Genomic DNA, 25,567 nt, shown 5'->3' on the forward strand with positions numbered 1-25,567 from the left:
CAAGGAACTATGCACCTGCATCTGTAGGTCTTTTTGTTTGGCCACTCTCCCCAGAACCTTACCATTTGGATGTATAAGAACTGCCCTGGTTTGCCTTGCTAAATGCAAGACCTCCATTTATCTAAATTAAATTCCAGCTTCCATTCCTTGCCCCATTGGCCCAACTGATCCCAAGATCACATTCTAACCTGAAATAATCATCATCTTTGTCCATTATTTAGGTGTCCTCTTTTAAAAACAACTTACAAACCATGCTGCCTGTATTAATATCCAAATCATTTACAAAAATGACAAAAAGCAGTGTCTTTTTTTTCCCCAAAAGAAACTTGCCCCTCCAAAAAAGCAAGCTGTACATCTGACTCTGACTCTATTCTAGTATTTTTTTTTTTTGCAGTTAAAACAAGCTCCTTATGAATATTGCAGACAAGTACCTCTGGTACAGCAATAATGTAAAGACTCGTTAATGTTAATTTCAGTAGAAGTAGCAGGTAATCCATTGACCTGCTATACTTTTCCTTCCTTGTTTTGTGTGCAAGAGGAAAATCTAATAATCTATCTTGAATATCCTTAGCTGTTTGAATTTTCTCATCTCAAACCCAGGGAGATGCTAAGGGCCAAATGAAGCCCTATAGAAGCATTTTGTTTCAAACCTGTTCCCTTAATTTTCTATAATTTGTAAGGGATATTTGCCTCATTCAAGAATCAATGCAAGAACCTTTTTGTTTTGTGGTGCACACTTAAAGGCAAACATATCCATCCTTGGGAAAGGAACCAAATTGGGTGCACAGTATTTGTGATGTGTTGTCACCAATGCCTTTTTATAAATTGCAATAAAACTTCCTTATTCTCGTGCATTCTAGCCCATTTTGCGGAGAGAAAAACAAGCTCACCATTTCCCTTTTTTTAACCAGCACATTTTCTGTAATTTGTGAACATTGTACACATTCATAGAGTCATAGAGACGTACAGCATGAAAACAGACCCTTCAGTCCAACCCATCCATGCTGACCAGGTATCCAACACAATCTAGTCCCACCTTCCAGCACCTGGCCCATATCCCTCCAACCACTACTTATTCATATACCCATCCAAATGCCTCTTAAATGTTGCAGTTGTACCAGCCTCCTCCATATCCTCTGGCAGCTCATTCCATGCAGGTACCACCCTCTGCATGAAAACGTTGCCCCTTAGGTCTCTCTTATATCTTCTCCTCTCATCCTAAGCCTATGCCCTCTAGTTCTGGACTCCCCGACCCCAGGGAAAAGACTTTGCCTATTTATCCTATCCATGGCCCCCTCAATTTTGTAAACCTCTAAGGTCACCCCTCAGCCTTCGCTCCAGGGAAAGCAGTCGCAGCCTGTTCAGCCTCTCCCTGTAGCTCAGATCCTCCAACCCTGGCAACATCCTTGTAACTCTTTTCTGAATCCTTTCAAGTTTTACCACATCTTTCCGATAGGAAGGAGACCAGAATTGCACGCAATATTCCAACAGTGGCCTAACCAATGTACTGTACAGCCGCAACATGACCTCCCAACTCCTGTACTCAATATTCTGACCAATAAAGGAAAGCATACCAAACGTCACCCTCACTATCCTATCTACCTGCGACTCCACTTTCGATGAGCTATGAACCTGCACTCCAAGGTCTCTTTGTTCAGCAACACTCTTTTGGACCTTGCCATTAAGTGTATAAGTCCTGCTAAGATTTGCTTTCCCAAAATGCAGCACCTCGCATTTATCCGAATTAAACTCCACCTGCCACTTCTCAGCCCATTGGCCCATCTGGTGCGCATCTGTTTAATCTGAGCTAACCCTCTTCGCTGTCCACTACACATCTGCAAACTTACTAACTGTACCTCTTATGCTCACATCCAAATCATTTATGTAAATGACTAAAAGTAGAGGACCCAGCACCGATCCTTGTGGCACTCCAATGGTCACAAGCCTCCAGTCTGAAAAACAACCCTCCATCACCATCCTGTCTTTTACCTTTGAGCCAATTCTGTATCCAAATGGCTAGTTCTCCCTGTATTCCATGAGAACTAACCTTGCTAATCCATCTCCCATGGGGAACCTTGTCGAACACCTTACTGAAGTCCATATAGATCACATCTACTGCTCTACCCTCATCAATCTTCTTTGTTACTTCAAAACACTCAATCAAGTCTGAGAGACATGATTTCCCATGCACAAAGCCATGTTGACTATCCTGAATCGTCCTTGCCTTTCCAAATACATGTACATCCTGTCCCTCAGGATTCCCTCCAACAACTACTTCACCACCGAGGTCACGCTCACTGGTCTATAGTTCCCTGGCTTGTCTTTACCGCCCTTCTTAAACAGTGGCACCACATTTGCCAACCTCCAGTCTTCCGGCACCTCACCTGTGACTATCGATGATACAAATATCTCCGCATGAGGCCCAGCAATCACTTCTCCAGCTTCCCATAGCGTTCTCTGGTACACCTGATCAGGTCCTCTAGCATTTATTTGTCTCTTGCTTTTCTTTTTATTTAAAAATGTTTTCCATTCTTTGTAACAGAGTGAGGAGCCTTGTACTACTTCACAATTCACTTGACACATTGTTGCTCACTTGAGCAGTCAGTATGTCTGTCCTCAACTTAATTTCCCATTTTTTTTTGTATAGAATGGAACCAGGTTTATGAACACTCTGCTCACCTGACTCATTAGCCAAATTGAAATAGCAGAGAATCACGTTGAAGTACTTATAATTGCAAAATGACATCCTAACAAGTGGCATATCTTGTTCAAGTGTTTTTATTTAACCAGTTGTTAAACATCCCAAAATGTTACTTCAATTCCATTCATCATTATTGTATTAAAGCATGTTTTTAATCCTAAATAATTTATCTTCTAACAATGCAAATATAAAACCTCAGATGTCCTGTTAAAAACCCTGTTTGCCACCCCTCAAATATTCAAAGTTTGTGAAGATTAGTAGCTCAGGTGCTCGTTGTTGTGGGTCTGTTCGCCGAGCTGGGAATTTGTGTTGCAGATGTTTCGTCCCCAGTCTAGGTGACATCTTCGGTGCTTGGGAACCTCCTGTGAAGCGCTTCTGTGATCTTTCCTCTGGCATTTGTAGTGGTTTGAATCTGCCGCTTCCTGTTGTCAGTTCCAGCTGTCTGCTGCAGTGGTCGGTATATTGGGTCCAGGTCAATATGCTTATTGATTTGAATCTGTGGATGAATACCATGCCTATAGGAATTCCCTGGCTGTTCTTGGTTTGGCTTGTCCTATAATAGTAGTGTTGTCCCAGTCGAATTCATGTTGCTTGTCAGCTGCGTGTGTGGCTACTAAGGATAGCCGGTCGTGTCGTTTCATGGCTAGTTGGTGTTCATAGGTGCAGATCGTTAGCTGTCTTCCTGTTTGTCCTATGTCGTGTTTTGTGCTGTTCTTGCATGGGCTTTTGTAGGACTAGCCATGTTACCATACATCAAGAACATTTCTGAACTGACAGCCAGACTACTATGACCACTAGGACTCATAACAGCACACAAACCAACAGCCACTCTCCGATAACAACTCACCAGGACGAAAGACCTGATACCCAGCATGAACAAAATCAATGTAGTGTACAAAATCCCATGCAAGGAGAAAGTGAGGACTGCAGATGCTGGAGATCAGAGCTGAAAAATATGTTGCTGGAAAAGCGCAGTAGGTCAGCCAGCATCCAAGGAGCAGGAGAATCCTGAAGAAGGGCTTATGCCTGAAATGTTGATTCTCCTGCTCCTTGGATGCTGCCTGACCTGCTGCGCTTTTCCAGCAACACATTTTTCAAAATCCCATGCAAGGACTGCACAAAACACTACATAGGACAAACAGGAAGACAGCTAACAATCCATATCCATGAACACCAACTAGCCATGAATGACATGACCAGCTATCCTGAGTAGCCACACACGCAGATGACGAGCTACGTGAATTCGACTGGGACAACACTACTATTATAGGACAAGCCAAACAGAACAGCCAGGGAATTCCTAGAGGCATGGTACTCATCCACAGATTCAAATCAATAAGCACATTGACCTGGACCCAATATACCAGCCACTGCAGCGGACAGCTGGAACTGACAACTGGAAGAGGCAGATTCAAACCACCACAAATGCAGGAGGAAAGAACACACAAGCCTTCACAGGAGGTTCCCAAGCACTGAGGATGTCACCGAGACAGGGGACGAAACACTGCAACACAAATTCCCAGCTTGGCGAACAGAACCACAACACCCCTCAAATATCTTAATAGATTTCTCAGCTATGATGTCCTTTTCATAAACATTTCAATAACATTTTCTAATCACTTGTTAAAAGGCATATGGAGAAATAGGAGCATTCTCAAATTCTAACACTTGTCCACTGGTTCCAGTTTAGTTTCTCCTTGCTTGCTTTCTTACCTTTCTACCTTCCAGTCTAAAGGACTGTTCTGAAAAGCCAAAATATTGCTTCCATTATTCCTGCAGGCATTTTTTCTGTAATCTTAAATATGAAGATAATCAAATGAAGGGAATTTACAGTTTTAATTTCTCTCTGGTCCTTCTAATTTTTAGTTCCTGTCACTCATTTGATTGGCTTCTACCATTAGAAGACGACTTTTGGTCCTCTAATGTGACAAAAGACAGACATAACGCTTTTTTTTAATTTACTATTTCTCCTACCTTTGGCAATGAAACCTATGTTTATGTTGACTGATCTTTTCTCTTACGAAGATGTGGGTGTACTGTACCTTAAGAGTTAAAACCTAGCTGAATTACCTGACAGCACCAAGTTTTCTGAATAAGATGTAATGTAATGTAATATGTGGCCCAGCTACTGGGATAGCTGGTTGCCCGGAGACAAAAACAGATTTGAATTAGGCCAATCAGTTTAAATTATACACAAAAAATGCCAAACTCCAATCAAGTTTGAATTTAGAATACTGACATTCCTAAAAGCCTCCATCCAATACTTCGGGGGTATAAAACTGGGGAGAATTGAATAGTTGGGAAGAGAACTGTCAAACCAATGACTTCTGCAGACTGCCTGGAGAATACTTCTCAACAGGTATCTTTGTTGATCAGTGACCTGTGAAGCATAATTCCTGAAGAAAATATGACACAGGAAGATCCAAATAGAAGATTTGACAGCTGGCTGGTTTTGAAAAGTTGAATTTTGGTAAATCTTAATGGGGAGGGGGTGGGTTTATTGGACTAGAATTGTAGAAGGGGAAGGTAAAAAAGACTAGAGGAAGGAGTTGTAAATATTCAAGAAATAAAGTTGTTACTTTTACTAGTTCTTGGCATCACAAATTTTCAGGTTACTGCACAGGATAAATCTTGTGTTGCTGGCTTAAGTTAAGCAGGAGGGTTTACCCCATGTCATCATACTTCTGTTTAGCAAACTTTAGTGTTGTAACTTTTTTATGTCTTGTAACAAAAGACTTTCTAATCTGTTTATCCTACCTTTTCTATTAATCATTAAAATAATGCATGCTTCACGAGAAGAGAGTAAAGAAGCTAATTTTTTTTTTAAAAAAGTACTACACCTACATAGTTTCCTATTTCAGTTTGTTGGTTTGGATGATGAGGGAAATGGCGAATGCTGAAGTTGTCCAATCTGCTATATCCAAGATCAATATGTTTAACTTTTTTAGGACCGAAAAAGACAGTATGAGCTATTGAAATTAGAACGAAACTATAAACAACAAGCAAATGTATTGAGGCGCAAGACTGAGGAGGTGAGTGTGCCAGCTTTTGTCAAGTCCTTTTGTAGTTAAGAGTGAATCCTTTTCTTCTATAATATAGAAACTAACATTCATAGCATTAATTTAGAAGACTAATACTATTAAATTACTTTTGGTCAGTAACACCAAGTTAGCTGGTGTAGTTTCATCCTGCCTCCAGGGTATGTGTAGTAAATGTTACATTCCTTTTTTCTTGAGGCATTTGGAGGATGCTTGATTTGTCTTCATACATCAGGTCTTTTAACGGATGGAAGGTTTGTGCTCTGACTGGTATCTGTCTCTCAACCTACAGCATTTGGAACAGTTTAGCTGATCACTTTGTTGCCCTGTCAATTGTCCACTGCATTTATCTGTAGAGTATGGAGTGTTGTCAAAAATGAGTAATTTGATTGTAAAGCATTGAGATGTGCAGATGATGAGGCACATTTAAGTTAATTTTCATTTTTCTCTTCCTCAGTTTTATTCAAAGTATGCAAGCTTAAAATAAAATGTTTTATGTAGAGTGGTTGTCCTCTGATTCCAATTCATTGTTTCCAAGTCCAGTAAGCTTTAAAATTAAATATCTGAAAATATATTTGGACCTTTTTTTCTCTTGCGTTATAAGTTTTCTAAATTGTTGAACAGGGAGGAATATAGCCTGTAATAGTGTGAAATTATATGAAATGTGAGCTTATGATGGCTACCATCTGTCTCTAGATCAGGGCTTCCCAACTTGTGGGTCACTACACCACAGGCCAGATTTTGGGTTTCCAGCTACATGGTAGTTATTACTGCCTCTGAGCTTGGACTGAGTGCTAACTTCTGTTAGGTGTCTCTAAATTCTTACATTTTCTATCCCAAGGGTGAGCATAACCTATGGTACTTTGAGATCCGATTCTTGTTGCAATAAAAGCTACCAAAAGGTGAGCTTTTTTTAAAACTGTAGTTTAGACCCTTCTATCCAACAGCAATGCTCCTACCCTTCAATATGGATCACAAAGGCTGCAGTCACAATAAAAGTTGGGATGCACTGATATAGAGTAAATGCTTTCATGTTGACTCTCCACTGCAAGCAGTCAGGGATTGTGAATGGTGAAGCTTTTAAATGCATAACTTTGTGCTCAGCCCACAGTGTAACTCAACTTTAGTCAATTTTTTCATGCAGCTGTACAAAACTCCAGTGCAGCTGCACTTGGAGTATTGCATACTGTTCTGGTTGCTGCATTATGGGAAGGATGTAAAAGCATTAGAAAGGGTGCAGAGGAAATTTACTAGGATGTTGCCTGGTATCGAGGGAAGGTATAACGAGGAAAGGCTGAGGGACTAGAGGCTGTTTTTGTTGGAAAGGATGAGGTTGAGGTGACTTAATAGACTCCGACATGATCAGAGGATTAGATGTGGTGGACAGTGAGCCTTTTTTCCTCGAATGGTGATGGCTAGCACAAGGGGACATAACTTTAAGTTGAGGAGTGATCGATTATAGGTCAGAGGTAGCTTCTTACTCTGTAGTAAGGGCATGGAACACCTTGTCTGCAACAGTAATAAACTCGCCAACTTTAAGGGCTTTTAAACTGTCATTGGATAAGCAAATGGATGATGATGGAATAGTGTAGGTTAGATGGCATCAGATTGGTTTCACAGATTGACATAACGAGGGTCAAAGGGCCTATACTGCACTGTAAAGTTCTATGTAACTGTTGTGTAAAGAATTGGAATCCAGAGGTTAAATTCAACATTAACTCAATCCTTGCTGGGTATTCTGTTTGGTGTGCTCTGCACCTTTTAATTTAATTTCTAGGCCAAGATGTTCGACTGTTTAGTCCTCTCCTTCAGGAAACAATAGAAGTTACCAAATCAGGGTTCAGAAGTATATAGAACTCAGCAATAAAGAATTGTTTTCTCTGGAATTTGCCAACTTTAGGTAAATTCTGGATTTTGTTGAGGATCTTCAAATCTTGCCCCTCAATGATTCCACTGTAGGTTTTTAAATTTTATTTCAAATAATTTACTGTGGCTTCCTTTTATTTTACTCCTGATAGGCTGCTGCCGCTAACAAGCGTTTGCGTGATGCTCTTCAAAGGCAGAAGGATGCTGCTGAGAAACGCAAGGAATCGAACAGAGGAATGGAAGGGACCGCTGCTCGAGTACAGGTGCAATAATTCACAGAATTATAATGTTATAAGGAGGAATTGTCTGGATTGAGATTACTTTCTGCTTTTAAAACATGACTAAATTTACCCCTTTTTATAAAAATATAGTATGTAAAAAGTATTGATTCCTTGGCTGCAGGGGTGGAGGGAAATCCTCATGGAGAAGGTGGAAATGGCAGAGGTTTGTATAGTTCATGGGATGAGTATTGATGTTTAGGTCCTAATATTCCTGATGTTAGTGGTGAGCTATGTTCTTGTCCTGCTAAGTCCTTTTTAATGTAGAAATTCTCTGTGCTATTATGAAGGGTATTCTATGATTTGTGACCTAATATCAACAAAGAATTAAGTCCAATGTGGTGTGCGATGGAGAGTTACTTGCAAGTGGTGGTATTCCCAGCATCCACTAGCCTTCTAGATCACAGAATTTTCAAGTTTGCACTCTTTCCTCCTTTCTCTTCTTTCTCAACAGTGAGTTGTATAATTGTCATCCTTCATTCACAGCTGGGTGTGACAACAGCAAAGTTTAAATCTGATCTGTTAGTTCTTAAATTATTTGGCTCCATCTCTCATTTTAGTATTTGTGATGTTTGGCAAGCAAGTTGACTTGTGTTGGTTTCCTAAGTTGCTTGCTCAGTTTTGGATCTCTGCTGTTGGCATGCCTCTAACACTTCCTTGGAGTTGATCCCCCTGGTTTGATAGAGCGAGGGAGATTGCATTACATTTGCCCAGTTTCGAGTTGCTAAATATATCCCATTTGTCTGCAAACTGTGTTTCAGAACTGTTTTTAAACCAACTGAATTGCATTACCACTTCTGAATTGAATTGTTGTATCCTAGGTTACAGCTAACTGTCCTGGTGTAAATGAACATGTAGCTATCAGAAGGACAGCATCATTGTCTATAAATGTGTTCATTTGTCAAGTAATTTGCTGTGGGTGTATAGAGCTGAAAATGTGTTGCTGGAAAAGCGCAGCAGGTCAGGCAGCATCCAAGGAACAGGAGAATCGACATTTCAGGCATAAGCCCTTCAGGATTCTCCTGCTCCTTGGATGCTGCCTGACCTGCTGCGCTTTTCCAGCAACACATTTTTCAGCTCTGATCTTCAGTCCTCACTTTCTCACATGGGATTTTCTACACTACGTTGGTTTTGCTCATGCTGGGTATTGGGTCCTTTTGTCCTGGTGAGTTATCTGAGAGTGGCTGTTGGGTTGTGTGCTGTTATGAGTCTTAGTGGTCACAGTAGTCTGGCTGTCAGTTCAGAAATGTTCTTGATGTATGGTAATATGGCTAGTCCTTTGGGTTGTGACATGTCCTCATTCCGTTGTCTTTCCCTTAGGCATCTGTTGATGAAATTGCGGGGGTATCCATTTTTGGCGAATACCTTTGTAGAGGTGTTGTTCTTCCTTGTTTTTTGCAGTTCTGGTGTGCTGCAGTGTGCTGTGGCCCTTTTGAACAGTGTCTTGAAGCAACTTCTTTTGTGTGTGTTGGGGTGGTTGCTTTCGTCTTGGTCTGTGTGTGTGGCTTTCCTGTATACCTTTGTGGTGAATTCTCCGTTCGGTGTTCTCTGTACCATCACGTCTAGGAATGGGAGTTGGTTGTCCTTTTCTTCCTCTCATGAAGCGGATTCCTGTGAGTGTGGCGTTGATGATCCAGTGTGTGTTTTCTATTTGAGTTTTTAATGATTACAAAGGTGTCATCCACATATCTGACCCAGAGTTTGGGTTGAATTTGCGGTAAGACTTTGTTCTAATCTTTGCATTATAGCTTCCGCTATGAGTGTAGAGATGGGTGAGCCCATGGGTGTGCCATTGATTTATGTATTTGGTTGTTGAATGTGAAGTGTGTTGAGGCACAGGTCCAGTAGTTTGAGGATGCCGTCTTTGTTGATAGGTTCCCCATCTTGTTGTCTGTTCTGTATGTCCAGCAGGCTGGCTATTCTTTCTCTGGCTAGGATTTTGTCGATAGAAGTTGAACTGTGCCGTTACATTGAATGAGACCATAGTTTCTTCCTTGTCTGTATATATTTCTGATTTATGTCCAAGAATTCCTGTGTTGACTCCGTCTGTCTGTCTGTCTGTATCCGCTGATCAAATGTTTCTGTTGTAGTTCTTTAGCCAGTTTGTGTGATGGTGTCCCTGGTAGCGATATGATGGGTCTGAGTGGGTTGTCTGGTTTGTGCACTTTAGGTAGTCCATAGAATCTGGAGTGGTGGTGTTTTCAGGTTTCATTCTCTGTAGGTCAAACCTGGTTATCTGTCCATTTTTTTTTCGCAGGTTCCTTTAATGTGTTGTTTATCCTATTGGTGAGCTGTGGGGTGGGGTTAAATCTGCAAGTAGTTTTGCGCTTTCTGGATGTACTCTCCTTTGTCCAGGATGGCCGTTGTCTGCTGGTAACATGATTATGTTCTTATCATTTCTTAGCGCTTTTAGTGCTTCCCTCTCCTTGGTGTTGAGGTTGTGTTTGTCTTTTCCTTATCAGGGGTACAATACTTTTGTCTCACTGTTTGGTGTCTCTTCTGTCAGTCCATTGTTTCTGGACTCCTAGCTGAAGCTGTAATGCAAAGATTAGAACAAGCAGTCTTACTGCAAATTTAGCCCAAACTCTGGGTCAGATATGTGGGTGACAACTTTGTAATCATTAAAAATACAAATACAGAACACACACACTGGATCATCAACGCCACACTCACAGGAATCAGATTCACGAGAGAGGAAGAAAAGGATCACCAACACTCATTCCTAGATGTGATGGTACAGAGAACACCGAACCGAGAATTCACCACAAAGGTATACAGGAAAGCCACACACACAGACCAAGTCCAAACTACGAAAGCAACCACCCCAACACACACAAGAAGTTGCATCAAGACACTGTTCAAAAGAGCCACAACACACTGCAGTACACCAGAACTGCAAAAAAGAACACCTATACAATGTATTCGCCAAAAACGGATACCCGCACAATTTCATCAACCGATGCCTAAGGGAAAGACAACGGAAAGAGGACATGCCACAACCCAAAGGACTAGCCACGTTATCATATATCAAAAACATTTCTGAACTGACAGCCAGACTACTATGACCATTAGGACTCTCAACAGCACACAAACCAATAGCCACTCTCAGACAACAACTCACCAGGACAAAGGACCCAATACCCAGCGTGAGCAAAACCAACGTAGTGTACAAAATCCCATGCAAGGACTGCACAAAACACTACATAGGACAAACAGGAAGACAGCTAATGATCCGTATCCATGAACACTAACTAACTAGCCACGAAATGACACGACCAGCTATCGATAGCACTACGAATCAGTGTAGTGTAAACCAGATAAGGATGCCAAAGATTTGTCTGAGGATTTTTAATTTACACAGAATGTTGTAAGGATTCATAACTTGATTGTAATGGGAGACTAGCCAAACGTATTATTTTAACTTGAATTCCATCACTGAAGTTGCAGATGTTGTGGTGCATTTATTATCCAGAAACATTGCCACTGTTGTTTTTCCCCGGCTTCACATTTCCTAATATCTTTGATCATTTAACTGTTGGAAGAGCAAAGTAGTAAGCAACTGTGGTCTGAACCAGTTCTGAAGAACTCCTCCTCTGACTCAATGTTACTATCTGTGTCTGCCACTTATTCTACGAATTAATTAATTTTAGTTTTCTATTCCTTTCTTGATCAGTGCACTGTATGACCACTCCATTTGATGCATGCTTAATGTAGAGAATACTCCTTTAATTGTTGTCTTGTACCTCTGGCAGAGTTGGCTAGTCAATGAATTGGAAGTACTTGTAAGTATAGAGGAAGCTCGTCGTCACTTGAACTCCCTACTGGATGACCGGAAGATATTAGCACGTGAGTTGTCTTCCCTAGTAGGGAAGAAAGAAGCCCACCATCCACCACCCAAACTCCGGGTAAGTCTTCACCAATCTTTCACAAAGGCTAAGCCAATTTTTATTTCGGAGACACCACCTGGTGTTTGGCTACTTCCTTAACTTTTGACTAGGTCCAGGAGCCTTCAGTAATTTTAAGATCGCAAAGGCATAAAATAACAGCCTTTTTAGAACATTTTGGGAGAAATCTTGTGGAGGTAGCTGGGTTCTTGTATGCTACTTGGACAATTTTGAAGAGACCTTTTTTGTTGCTGTCACAGGGAAGGCTTGCTGAACAAGAATCAGTCACAGGAATCCAAGCCCTGCGGTTAGAAATTCCAATTAGCGTTGGCCAGCGATCTGGTGCTCGTAGGCCTTGCAAAGTTCTGAAGCATGGAAAGCTGCGAGGGAAAAACACCCCAGAGTTCGTGGCTTCTCAGATCCCAGGATAGAACCCATTCCAACATTTCCCTAGGGTTTGAGTTGCAGGTACAGGGAGTCGGAATAGCACCTGGCAAGCTCATCTCTGCCTGATGTCCAGCCCTTCATTAGCCTTTGTTTTCTTTAAAGAACCTCACTCCCACAGTGACATCTCGTGTGCCCTGCATAGAAATAGATGCATCATCAGCTTAATTAATTCCCAGGAATGCTGACCTTTCAAGGAAGGAAAGACAATTGTTCAGCAATAGTAGGAATTTCCATGGCTAATCTGGGAAGCACAGCAGAAATTCTTCCCAAAGAAGGAACATACTAAGGGGAGCTTGAGGCAACTACAGTCATCAGCCATGATCAAATGGGAGAGCAGATGCAATTGGCTGAATGGCTTAATTCTACTATTGTATCTTGTGGTCTCCTGGCTGAGGCCCTTCAATTATCTTTTTTCAGTTGGTCATTTTAAGGGCCTTAGTTAACGGTGTGGCGAGGTGGGAAGGTTAATCATGGCCTGTGTTCCCCACAACTGGAGTCTAAAAGCTGGTAGTTTTTGAGTATGCCATCACCCTTTCTCCCTTCAAACTTGTCATCTCTGGGGACAGAATATTCCAGTCATGATTTTAGTTTTGTGTCCAAATCCAACATTATTTCTGCAAGCAATAAGTCAACCCTTCAGATTATTTAAAGATGGGAGTATTAATTTGCTAAGTTTTTCAGTACTGTTTATCATTTCTTGCCACTTGCTGAATACTTTAAGACCTTCAATACACTTACAATATTTTCTACTTCTATCTTAAATTCTGTACTGTGGAGAAAATAAGTATTGGCTGTAATTGATGACTGTTCCTTCGTTAAACTTGATTTCTTCCTCAGTCCTCCTTCAAAGTAACTTTTTGTTTCTCTGCAGCGTCGAACTTTTACATTGACTGAGTTAATGAAAGCCACTGAACAGGACCCATCTATAAACAAGCAGATTGAAAGTGTCGAGACAGAAATAGAACTCAGGTAACTGTGGAAGGAATAGTGTTCGTTCAGAGAATTGCACTTGGCATGGTTTTGACTTCTGCTTCACTTGTGTTTTCTTGAGCCATGTTTAAAATGTCAATGTTCTGAGGAAGAATCACCAGATCCAAATGCTAATGCTGATTTCTCTCAGCAGATGCTGTCAGATCTGCTGAGCTTTTCCAGCAATTTGATTTGCAGCATCCACAGTTCTTGGAATTTTAATTAAAATGTCAATATTTCTTTAAAGTTCTGTTAATTCATAGAGTACAGAATAAGATTGCATTTATTCTATTTAAGTTCTTGTAGCATCCATAATATATATTTAAGTTTGTGGGTAATTTGATGATCTTCTTGTTAACTATCTTGTAGCTTGTTCTTGGAGGGGCAGTGATGAAGGCAGAAGGGAGAAATGAAGTTGCAAAGACTTAAAGATTTTTCTTGTTTTCTAGTTAGAATGCCTTTTTGTATTTTGTCATTGTATAATAAAATAACTAAAACATAATTACTTTGAAACCCTTCCAACATTTCCACCTAGTCCATTGTCAGCAGAATTCTTGTTGCTGCTTTTTTGGTTAGGGAAAAGTTAGCTGTGTTCATTGAGCAAGCCTAGATCAGCAATGTAAGTTATGCAGTTTTTTGAGTGGTCTTTGTTTTCCTGATGGTCTATATCTAAGTTTTTCGAATTTTTTCACAACAAATGATTTTCTGGCCTGTCTGTAGTCAAAATAATGCCTATGTATCAATGTCATATTCTGGTATCTTGACTGTTCAAAGTGCTCTTTGAAATGAGGGAAAAGCCTCTTGGGCCACTTGCTGCTCCTTAAGTTCAAATCAAAGAATTACATAACCTTGCTACCTTGAATGTTTTGGTACAGGTTAGTTACAAGTAACACCTTGTGGAATCAACATACAGCCTAAGTTTTAATGCCCAATACGAGTATTGTTAATGGAGTTTGTATTCTAGCAGGGATGTGTAAATACTTAATTTGGAAACAAAGTTGTCAATTTTTTTTGCACTAGTTCGGCACTGCTTCAATTACTGTGCATAGTGCTGCTTTTGAGGAGCCAGATTTTGCATAATCGTGCATCCAGTTGACAGTTTGCTCTTGGTACCAGTTACACAGTCTGCTAACTAATATTTTTGACATGAAAACGTTTGGGGTTTTGGATCAAGATGTACTGTCAGTAATGCTACCTTTTTAAAAAATTTTTAAAAACCACAGTTCCTGATTTTAGTTTTTCATATTGCACCATCTGGAGTTTTGTAATCTTTGTCGTCTTGAAACTAAATCATTTGAGGGAAACTTTAAGAATTTGTATAATCCAAATTAAATGTGAAACAAAGCTAGTTCTTCTCCTTGTGCCAGCGTTGTAGTTTGGGTCTGAGGGTTTTTTCGTTGTTGGCTTATTAGAGCTTTTCTTTTGTTTTGGCTTGAATGACTATGCAGAACAATTCTTGTATATTCACTTGTCTCATTTCCAGGAGTGCTCAAATTGCTGACCTTCAACAGAAATTGATGGATGCAGACAATGAGGAAAGGTTGAAGCATCGTTGGGAAACAATTGCTACTATTGTAGAGGCTAAATGTGGGCTAAAATGGCTAATGGGAGAGGTAAGTGTTGTGTGGTGATGGAGAAGTACAGCTTAGGCAGCATCCAAGGACCAGGAGAATCAACGTTTTTGAGAATCAACCCTTCAATAGGAATGAGGCTTGTGAGCTGGGGGTCTGAGATAAATGGGAGGGGGTCAGGCTAGGGGAAAGGTAACTGGGAATGTGGTAAATAAAGGTTGGGGAGGTTAAAGGTGATAAGTCAGGAGGGTGGGAAGGAAAATGGGCAGGTCAAGAGGGCAGTGCTGAGTTGGAGTCTTGGGACTGGGGTAAGGTGGGGGATATGGGAATGATGAAACTGGTGAAATCCACACTGATCCTGTGTGGTTGCAGGATTCCAAGGCGGAAGATAAGGCGTTCTTCCTCCGGGTGTCAGGTGGTTAGGGTTTGGTGACGGAGGAGGCCCAGGACCTGCATGTCCTTTGAGGAGGGGGAGTTGGTGTTCTCGGCCACAGGACAGTGGGCTTGGTTGGTGCATGTGTCCCAGAGATGTTCTCGGAAATGATCTGCAAGTTGGCGCCATGTCTTCCCTATGTAGAGGAGACCACATTGGATGCAATGAATACAGTAAATGGTGTATGTGGAAGTACAAGTAAATTTCTGTTGGATGTGGAAGGATCCTTTGGGGCCTTGGACTGGGGTGGGGGGAGGGTGGTGTGGATACATGTTTTGCACTACCTTGGCAGGAGAGGATATCGGGTGTAGGCTGGTATGGGTGTGAATCTGACGAGGGAATGGTCTCTCAGAAACACAAGTGAGGTGGGGAAGGAAATGTATCCCTGGTGGGTGGGGCCTGTTTGTAGGTGGCAGAAGTGGTGGAGGATGATGTGATTTATGCAGAGGTTGGTGGGGTGGAAGGTGAGGACTGGGAGGTTCTGTCCTTGTTACAATTAGAGGGATGAGGTTCAAGTGTGGAGATGCAGTAGTGGGCATCGTCCACCATATGGGAAGAGAAATTGTGGTCTTTGAAGGAGGCCACCTGTGATGTTTGGTAGAATTGATCATCTTGGGAGCAGGTTCAGTGGAGGAAATGGGAATAAGGGATAGCAGTTTTATAGGAGGCAGGGTCAGAGGAGTTGTAGTCCAGGTAGCTGTGGGAATTGGTGGGTTTGCAGTAGGTATCTGTAGTTTGGTCACCAGAGCGAGAGAGTTTCAGGAAGAGGAGGTAGGTGTCTGAGATGGTCCAGGTGAATTTGAGGAGAAAGTGAGGACTGCAGATGCTGGAGATCAGAGCTGAAAAATGTGTTGCTGGAAAAGTGCAGCAAGTCAGGCAGCATCCAAGGAGCAGGAGAATCGACGTTCGGGCAGACCTGCTGCGCTTTTCCAGCAACAAATTTTTCAGGTGAATTTTGAGGTCAGGATAGAAGGTGTTGGTGAATTTAATGAACTCTTCAGCCTCCATGGGAGTATGAGGTGGCACTGATAGTCATTGATGTAGTGGAGGAGAAGGTGGGGAATGGTGCTGGTGTAGCTGTCCTAATGGGAGTGGTAAGGAATTAATGAAATTTGACTCTGCTATTCCTGCTTGCCATAATTAGTATTTTGTAAAATCAAAAGTTCAAGTAAATTTCTGACTGGAAGGACAGTGCATTTTGTATTGGAAAAGTCAAAATGTCATACTGAAGCTCTTCCTGAAATGAACTACTTATATTTGTACATAAGGGGTCTAGCTTCTGTTTTCTGCATCCACTGACAGGCTGAGTTTGCTTTTGAGTATACTTAAAGGATTTGCACCTCAACTTTGCTCATTATGTCATATCAATTTTATGATACTGTCCCATATTTAGCAGGTGCAGAGCAAGCAGCCTGCCAATCTTGTTCATTCTTGGGTGTCTGGCTTTCTGCAACATGAGTTTGTTAATGTAACTAATGTCTTGGCTCTTTCTGCCAGGAGCAGGGATCTTGCTGTGCATGTGGGTACAAATAGCTGAATCTCTCACCCATTGGATGAAATAATCTGTTCCTGAATCTTTTGCACTTTTTGAATTTTGTGTGAGCTAGCTTGATAATTCTGAATGAGCTTATTTTTAAAGTCACCAAAATGGTGCAAAAGGTTGCTTTAATCTTGCACTTGTTGCAATTGCAGCTAGTGATTCCTTTTTATTCTTTAATGGGGGAAACATAACATTATTTTTCTTTCTTAAAGCTGGTATCAAGTAAAGTATCTTATAGTAAACTGGAGAGTGAATTCAATCAGGCAAAAACTGACAGTGCAGAGTTACAGAAGACAGTAATTGAAGAACAAACACGAATTGCTGAAATGGAGACTGACCATCAGCAACAGCTGCTAGATCAAGAACAGCGACACCAGGATAAGGTTAACAACATATCATTCTAACAGTTTCAGTTTTATTTTTCCTGAACTTGTGTTTAGCTTTTTTCTTACCATCCTGTTTGCCATCTTAAATATTGTGTAGTTATATGTAAAATCTACTGCAGCGACTTGCTAAATCACCTTTTTCAAAAACCCATTCCAACCAGTGCCAATCACTTCGAAAGCAAATGCACCCAGAAGTGTATGCACTTGGTTAGCTGCAAACTCCCCCACCCTTCATGAGGGCACATGCCATCCTAACTTGGAGCTGTGTCATCATTCCTTCACTGGGTCAATATTCTGAAATTTCCTCCTGATCAATATTATAGATATACCACATAATATGAACTGCAGTAATCTAAGATTACTCCATGTCTGGGGCAATTGAGGACAGGCAGTAAACATTGAAAAATCCTCATTTGTTTTGCAAGCTTCCATGTGAATTTTGTTTTTCCTCACCTATGGTAACTTGACCTTTTTTAACAGCAACATTACTTTGCAAAACACTAGAGTCTGGAATCCAAGTCATCTCTTCTACCACTCTTAAATTGTAACATTTTGCTTTTGCATTGAACTACCCCTTAGAATGTTAGGTAGATAAATTTGCATATTTTCAACACTGAATTCAAATGATACAATTTCAAGGGCCTAAGTTCCTAATTTATCTTCAAATTTGTTATCTCTTGATCTGAATCCTCTGCATTTTTTTATTCGGGTGAGGGAGGAGTGCAAGAATAATGTTGACCACCATTAAATCTCTCCGATGCATTTCCTCCAGTTCACAGTAGTTGAATGGGAACATTCTTCTGACTAAACAACCAAAAAAAATGAATTGACCAGAATCTTAATTTTAATATTTGGATGACCTAAGATGAATTGATGCCTATTTAAAACTTGCATTAGTGCTTTTTACTGATTCCGATTGCTCCCTAGGTGCTTTATCTGCTCAGCCAGTTGCAACAAAGTTCTAATCTACAAAAGGAGTCAGCTCCTGATCAAGAGTCCCAGCTTGTGGAAAGGCTGAAATTCCAAGTAGGTCTTTCAAAGTAAAACTTTTTCATTCAAATCATCCTGATTTTCATGCATGTGTGCTATCTTTTTCACAGGTTTACCTCATTATATTATGAACCAGTACTCGCTTGTACTGCCATCTTCAACGTGGTGGTCAACATTTTAATGACTTGTTCGGAATTATGGTGGAGAAGGAAACTGTTGTGGAATAAGTGTTTCCATTTGAGTTGATGTTTTGAATTTTAAACTTTTTTTACAATTTGACAGGATGAAGAAATCAAAAAGATGAAAGAACTGTGTGAAAGGAATCAACAGCTGATGGAAGAGAATGAGACTTTTAAGCAGGTGTGTAAATACTGAATGTAGTAATCTAGAGAAGAGAGAAACTAAATCAGAAATTGCTGGAAAAACTCAGGTTGGCAGCATATGTGGAGAGAAAGCAGGGTTAATGTTTCTGGTGCTGTCATCCTCCTTCAGAACTGAACGCAAATGTTAACTCTTATTTGTTTTTGCAGATGCTGCCAGATCTGAGCTTTTAGCAATCTGTTTTTGTTTGATTTCCAGCACCTGCAGTTCTATTCTTTTGTCTAGCGTGGACAGAAATAGATATGAAAATAAGAGGAATTTCAATTATCTAGCAGTCGATTATCTGAACAAGATTGCACAGTCCTGATGTTTTGGCTACATGTTATCTGGCATTCTATTTAACCGAACGAAATACTCCCTGCTCTTATCCTTCGGATAATCGAAGTTCCTCTGTACATTTATTTTCAAGTTACGATTTGTAATGTGGCAACATGACATTGCCTCCTTCCTAGAGTACTGTTGAAACCTCTTGGTTTCCTTATTTAAAGAAGGTAAACCCTGGTGAGTGCAAAAGATTTACTAGAATAACTACTCCTTGTCTCTGAAGTCCTTCATTCCAGGTATCAGATTAGATTTATTTTCCTTGAAGCAGAGAAGATTAAGAGGTGACCTTTTTGAGGTATTTTGACGGGGCAAAGAAATTCTGTTTTCACTAGTTAGACTGTCAGTAACTAGAGGTCACAATTTCAAGATTGTCAGCAACAGCAAGGAGCAAGATGAGGAGAAACTACTTTATTCCGTTGTTCGGATTTGAAATGCAAAGCCTGCAAGAGTGGTGGAGCTGGGTTCAAAGAGGCTTCAGAGGAAAGCTGGATATACGTTCTTCAGTGCTGAATTAGAGGGCTGAAGAGTGGAACTAGTTGGTAGCTCTTTTGGGAGCCAGCACACCAACCAATGGGTTGAATGCCCTCTGGACTACAAAATTCTATTACTGAGTCTTTGAGTTGGATTGTGATTAGAAGGTAATATTCTTGACTGGCCAAAAACCAAATGATATTTAAGTACATACCAGAGATTACAAAATGCATTTCATTTTCATTACAACATAAATTGTCATATGCTCAGAACATGCCCCTGCCCCTCTTCACATCAACTTCCATGACAATCTAACCATTCCCTTCTGGATTTCAATGGTTTTTTTTTGTTGGTTGCCATCAAGCAGAAATTAAACTGAATCAATTATGTAAGTATTATCACTACAAGAGTAGATCAAAAGGTAGAAACTCTGCAGTAAGTAACTCATCTGTTTCATCTTTGTTTCACCACATTCCTGATTTGCTTGAATAAATTCAGTGCTGCCAACACAGACTTGATACTATCCAGGGAAAGTTATTGGCCCAAGCTTCTCCACCTTTTTATAATTCACATCCTTCACTACTGACTCTCCATGCAACAGCTTGTGCCATCTCGATGATACACTGCAGTGATTCACTCATTTAAGGCATTTTTTTGGCATCCTCTATTACCCACGCAGCCAAGCAGGGTAGCAGATGTGTAGAGGCAGCAGCATCTGCAAACCCCTCAGCTCTCTTCTCCACTCTCTTCCCCGCCTTTCCCCCCCCCCCCCCCCCCACTTCAAGCTGCATCATTCTAACTTTGAACTATCACTGGGTCATAATCCTAGTATGCTCTCTTAGCACTCTATGTATGATGATCCAATTATTGTACTGAAGGCTTAGCCTTGGGGTTATCAGTACCCTTAGACAAGTTGTTCCAGCCATATTCTGCTCCTACTGAGAGTACCTGTGTCCATATACTGCAATACCTGGGCAGTTTCCAGGCTTGGGCCAATAAGAGTGAATTAACATTGCCAAAAGTGCTAGGCAATGACTCTCAATACAGAATCTAACCATCTCTCCTTCACATCAATGGCATTATTATCATTGGAGTCTGACAACTATCCACTTTCTAGGCTTTCTGATAAAAGATAATCAGATGCTTAGGACCTCCAAGTTTGAAGTTGTATGTTAAACTTGTAGGCTGAGAATAGAAGACAATTGTCACCCATTTTAGATTCACCATAACATAGGACATTTTAAATGTGCAGCTCCTAACCTTCTAATTCACCACTGCTTTCAATAAATGTCACCTATTTATTTAATTTTCTACTGTTGGGAAATGTGTCTTCTGTGCAGATTCTGCACAGACATCAAATAAGTGGTGCCCCAACCTGTGCAAACACTCGACCTCCGTTTATGCAATTAATGTTGGAATGGAAATTTTAGTTTTGGCTGTTTACTCCTTGCAGAAACTGAACCTTTTCCAATATACAACCAGTAAGTTCGGTGATAGCGACCTAATGAGCCTCCCGACAGAACCTTCATCATCTCCCTTTGACTATGTCCCTCCCAAGGTAAGGAAAGAGGTTTTTAAATCAAGTGTTCAGACACATTTCGACTGCTCCCTCTAAGCTGTGTGGCTGTGCCTTTGAGGTTGATTAATTGACTTTCAATTCTGGACTCTGTTGCACCCTGATCTCTGGGGTTTATGCAGCTATGGGAGGAAAAATTAATGAAATATAACATGTTGGTTCCTTTAATATTCAAATCTATCTGCCTTTAAAGCTGAGCATCTACAGCTGTCTGAGCAAGAGAACCCTCCTGGAACACTGTCCTGCACAGCATTGTTTGGAAGGGTTTGCCACAATACACTGCTGTGGTAGGCAGCTTGCCATTGCCACCTTTGGCACATGAGTCCTGGCTTAACCAATGATGCGCGCATTGTGAGAAAAGCAAAATAGTGCCACTTGTCTAATGTATAAACAGATCTCTGGATGTTGAAAATCTGAAATAATAGTGATGCAAGCTCTCAGCAAGTTGGATCTGCATCTGTGGAGAGAAACTACTGCCTACTTGGCATTACTAACCTTTCTTGATCACAGCTGGAATGTGTTGGAAATATAACTGACTATTATCCTACACTTTTCATTCAAAGAAAGTCTGGGGTGAACAAGAGATGAATTGCCCTTTTACAGCCAAAGGGAATGGTAATAGCATATATTTTTTTTTAAAAAAAGCATGTTTAAAATATATTTTTAAGCTTTCATTGACTGACTTCACATTTTCGGTGGGAGAAAATATTTTTGAAGTCAGTTTTTTTAATCTCTTCCCCCTCCTCCCCCACCAGACCTAATTTGTCCAATGTGAGCAGGTGGGTTTCCTGACAGTATGTAGACAGGCCGACAAGGGGCGAGGCCACATTAAATCTGGTACTGGGTAATGAACCTGGCCAGGTGTTAGATTTTGGAGGTAGGTGAGCATTTTGATGATAGTGACCACAATTTGGTTATGTTTATTATGCGATGGAAGGGGATAGGTATATACCGCAGGGCAAGAGTTACATCTGAGGGAAAGGCAATTACAATGCAATTGAATAAGATTTAGGATGCATAGAATGGGAAAGGAAACCACAGGGGATGGGCACAATTAAAATGTGGAACTTATTCAAGGACCAGCTATTGCGCGTCCTTGATGAGTATCTACCTGTCAGGCAGGGAGGAAGTTGTGAAGCATGGGAGCTGTGTTTTACTAAAGAAGCTGAATCTCGTCAAGAGGAAGAAGGCAGCTTATATTAGGATGAGATGTGAAGGCTTAATTAGGGTGCTTGAGAGTTACAAATTGGCCAGGAAAGACCTAAAAGAGTTAAGATCCAGGAGGGGACATGAGAAGTCATTGGTGGATAGGATCAAGGAAAACCCTAAGGCTTTCTGTAGGTACATCAGGAATAAAAGAATGACTAGTCTAGGATTAGTCAAGGATATTAGTGGGAAGTTCTGTGTGGAGTCAGGAGATAGGGAAGCACTAAATGAATATTTTTCGTCTTTTTCTTGTGTGTCTTTTCTACTGTGGTAGAGAAGACTACTGAGATACAGGTTACTGGACTAGATTGGATTGAGGTTTACAAGGAGGAGCTGTTAACAATTGAGAAGTGTGGAAAAAAAAAAGTCCTGTGGACCAGAGAGGATTCCTAGGATTCTCTGGGAAGTCAGGGAGGAGATTGCAGAGCCTTTGGATTTGATCTTTGTCTACTGGAATAGTGCCAGAAGACTGGAGGATAGCAAATGTTGCTGCTCCCTGTTCAAGGGGAGTAGAGACGATCCTGATGTAGACCAGTGAGCCTTCCTTCCCTTGTGCGCAAGATGTTGGAAGAGGTTACGAGAGATAGGATTTATAGGATTTCTCGAAAGGAATAAGCTGATTAGAGATAGTCAACATGGTTTTCTTTGAAGGTAGGTCATGCCTCATAAACCTTTAGAGTTCTTTTGAGAAGGTGACTAAACAGATGGATAAGGGTAAAGTAGTTGATGTGATGTATATGGATTTCAGTAAAGTGTTTGTTAAGGTTCTCCATGGTGGTAGGCTATTGCACAAAATATGGAGGTGTGGAATTGAGGGTGATTTGGCATTTTGGTCAGAAATTGGCGAGCTGAAAGAAGACAGTGTGGTGGTTGATGTGAAATGTTCATGCCGGAGTTTAATTGCTAGTGATATACTGCAAGGATCTGTTTTGGGTCCACTACTGGTTCGTCATTTTTGACTATCTGGATGACAGCATGGAAGGATGGTTTAATAAATTTGCAGATCACCCTAAAGTTGGTAGAGTTGTGGATAGTGGAGAAGGATATTGTAGGTTAGAGGAACTGCAGAGCTGTGCTGTGAGGTGGCAAATGACGTTTAATGCAGATAAGTGTGAGGTGATTTACTTTGGAGAGAGCAACAGGATTAAAGACCACTGGGCTGCTAATAAGATTCTTGGTAGTGTAGATGAGCAGAGAGATCTGTGTCCATGTACATAGATTCCTGAAAGTTGCCACCCAGGTTGATAGGATTGTTAAGATATATGGTGTTAGCTTTTATTTGGTAGAGGGATTGAGTTTTGGAACCACTAGGTCATGCTGCAGCTGTATAAAACTCTGATCTGGCTGCACTTGGGATATTACATAGTTCTGGTCACCACATTACAGGAAGGATGTGGAAGATTTGCTAACATGTTGCCTGGTATGGAGGGAAGGTCTTGTGAGGAGAGGCTGAGGGACTTGAGTTCGTTTTCGTTGAAGAGAAGGGTGAACGGTGACTTGAGACATACAAGGTAATCAGAGTTAAATAGGGTGGACAGTGAATCCTTTTTTCCTATGCTTACGAGGAGGCATAGCTTTAAATTGAGGGGTATTAGATATAGAACATCTGGCATAAGTTTCTTTACTCAGTAGTTAAGAGTGTGGAATGCACTGCCTGCAACAGTAGTAGACTTGCCAACTTTAAGGGCATTTAAATGGTCATTGGATCATATGGATGTAAATGGAATAGTGTAGGTTAGATGGGTTTCACAGGTCAGCGCAACAGCAAAGGCTGAAGGGCCTGTACTGTTCTGTTCTAGTGCAGTTTGCAAACCAACATCACCACCTCTAAGAGGAGAGTGCTGACTGGTTGGCAAGTGAATTTTGGGAGAAATTATGTCATGAAGAATTAATGTTGATTGGTCATTAACGTCCATGCTTTAGCTAAATTTTTAAACCAGGCAGGCTGATCCTGATTTAGGAAGTTTTTTTCCCCTTGACAAATGAACTGATGAAATTTGTGTCATTGTATTCATTTCAACTCAAAATAACGTATTTATATTCTGGCTGTAAAGAGCAAGGGCTCAGCTCTTTAATCTGCAGCATCCAGTACATGCAAATACACCGCAATGTGAGCCCAGCTCAAGACCCTAATTTGGTTGTCAACGGAACTCCACTTGTAAGAATATCTAACAGAAGTCCAATTGCAGAATCAAATTTGTTAGACAATTCTTTAAGCATGGGTTGGCTAGTATAGACATATCTAGAACAGTCAAAAACATGCCATCTTTGACACAATCTCCAAACCTTTGGAACACAACCTACATACCCAGCATTGCGCTGTTCTGGAAATTCATATTCCACATTACTCCATTTGAGGTTGGCAGAATATCTCTTTTTTTTGTTTTGTTGTCTATGGCTTTACTGCAGTATACTGTTAGTGGTGAATATCACTTCTGCATAGTAGCAGCCTGAAACAGCTATGTTCCTGTAAACTCTTAAAATGGTTTGTCCTTCCAGGATAAGAGCACGCTTGCCTGTGCAAGACAAAGCTTTAACACAATGTTTCAAGTTGTGTGCTGCCAAGTGACCTTTTTTTGTTTAAAAGCAATCAAGATTTATTTGTACTAATTTACTGCTTAGTAATGCTAATTCTTGGAAGTAATTGTGCCGTATAACTCAGCTTGAATTGTATGATGTGCCTGTTCACTCCGTCTTTCCAGTTGGGTGAAGTGGATAAGCTATTGCAGTTCTTTAGTTTTCAAAGTCATTGCCAAGCTACTACTCTGCACAACATTGGTTCTTGGATTTAGTTTGTGGAGAATTCATATACCTTATGCATGAATGATGAGAAATTCATAATGTAAAATTTTCTAACCAGCTACTGATTCTGTTGCTTTTAAAGAATATTTGAGGAGTCTGGTTCCAGTTAAGCTGCTGTAGTCATTATAGATATAAAGCATGAAACACACTCTTCAGGCCAACTTGTCCATGCCAGATATCCTCCTCATTATTTGGCTTGGTTACTTTTTTTATTAATCTACCTTTTTTTATTCTCTAGCCAAAGAACAGGAGGAAGACTACGGCAAAACCGCACATGATGACCCCACGTGTGACTCTGGAAGAGCTATTATCTGACTCTGATTCTAATTGTGATACTGAAGATGATGATTGGGTCCCCAGTAAAATGAAAGAAAACAAAAGAGCCAATTTAGGGGTACGTTTTGTGCATATAAATCGATAGTTTCCAATTTTGCTGTTTACATGTCTGGAACATCTGTTTCTATAATGCAGTGAAAGCTGAGAAACATTTTCAGTATTATTCTGTTTAAAACAGCAACAAAAAGACATTCTGTTACTGCATGTATTAATTAGGAAAGGAAGGTCATGGTAACTCCAGGTTTGGTGGGGGAGAGAAAGTGGGGGTTGAGAAGTAGGAAGAAGAAAGGGTTGTGAAAGTGGGAGATTTATTGTCTTCAGTCCTGATCAAACTGAAGTCATCCTGAATGGGAAATAATCACTCTAGA

At 40.7% G+C, this 25,567-nt stretch overlaps 1 protein-coding gene across 3 annotated transcripts in view; it reads left to right on the plus strand.

The window, feature by feature from the left end:
- Positions 1-25,567, plus strand: part of kif4 (kinesin family member 4) — a 72,583-nt gene that overhangs the window by 39,162 nt on the left and 7,854 nt on the right. For all 3 annotated transcript variants that reach the window (XM_060832760.1, XM_060832758.1, XM_060832761.1), the window contains exons 19-28: positions 5,650-5,733; positions 7,758-7,868; positions 11,636-11,788; positions 13,086-13,183; positions 14,667-14,796; positions 16,940-17,110; positions 18,041-18,139; positions 18,386-18,463; positions 20,733-20,837; positions 25,102-25,257. In XM_060832760.1, the coding sequence (XP_060688743.1) occupies positions 5,650-5,733; positions 7,758-7,868; positions 11,636-11,788; positions 13,086-13,183; positions 14,667-14,796; positions 16,940-17,110; positions 18,041-18,139; positions 18,386-18,463; positions 20,733-20,837; positions 25,102-25,257 (1,185 nt within the window). The remainder of the gene's footprint in view (positions 1-5,649; positions 5,734-7,757; positions 7,869-11,635; positions 11,789-13,085; positions 13,184-14,666; positions 14,797-16,939; positions 17,111-18,040; positions 18,140-18,385; positions 18,464-20,732; positions 20,838-25,101; positions 25,258-25,567) is intronic.

The sequence above is a fragment of the Hemiscyllium ocellatum genome, chromosome 11 (genome assembly GCF_020745735.1).
Source record: "Hemiscyllium ocellatum isolate sHemOce1 chromosome 11, sHemOce1.pat.X.cur, whole genome shotgun sequence".
Lineage (NCBI taxonomy): Eukaryota > Metazoa > Chordata > Chondrichthyes > Orectolobiformes > Hemiscylliidae > Hemiscyllium > Hemiscyllium ocellatum.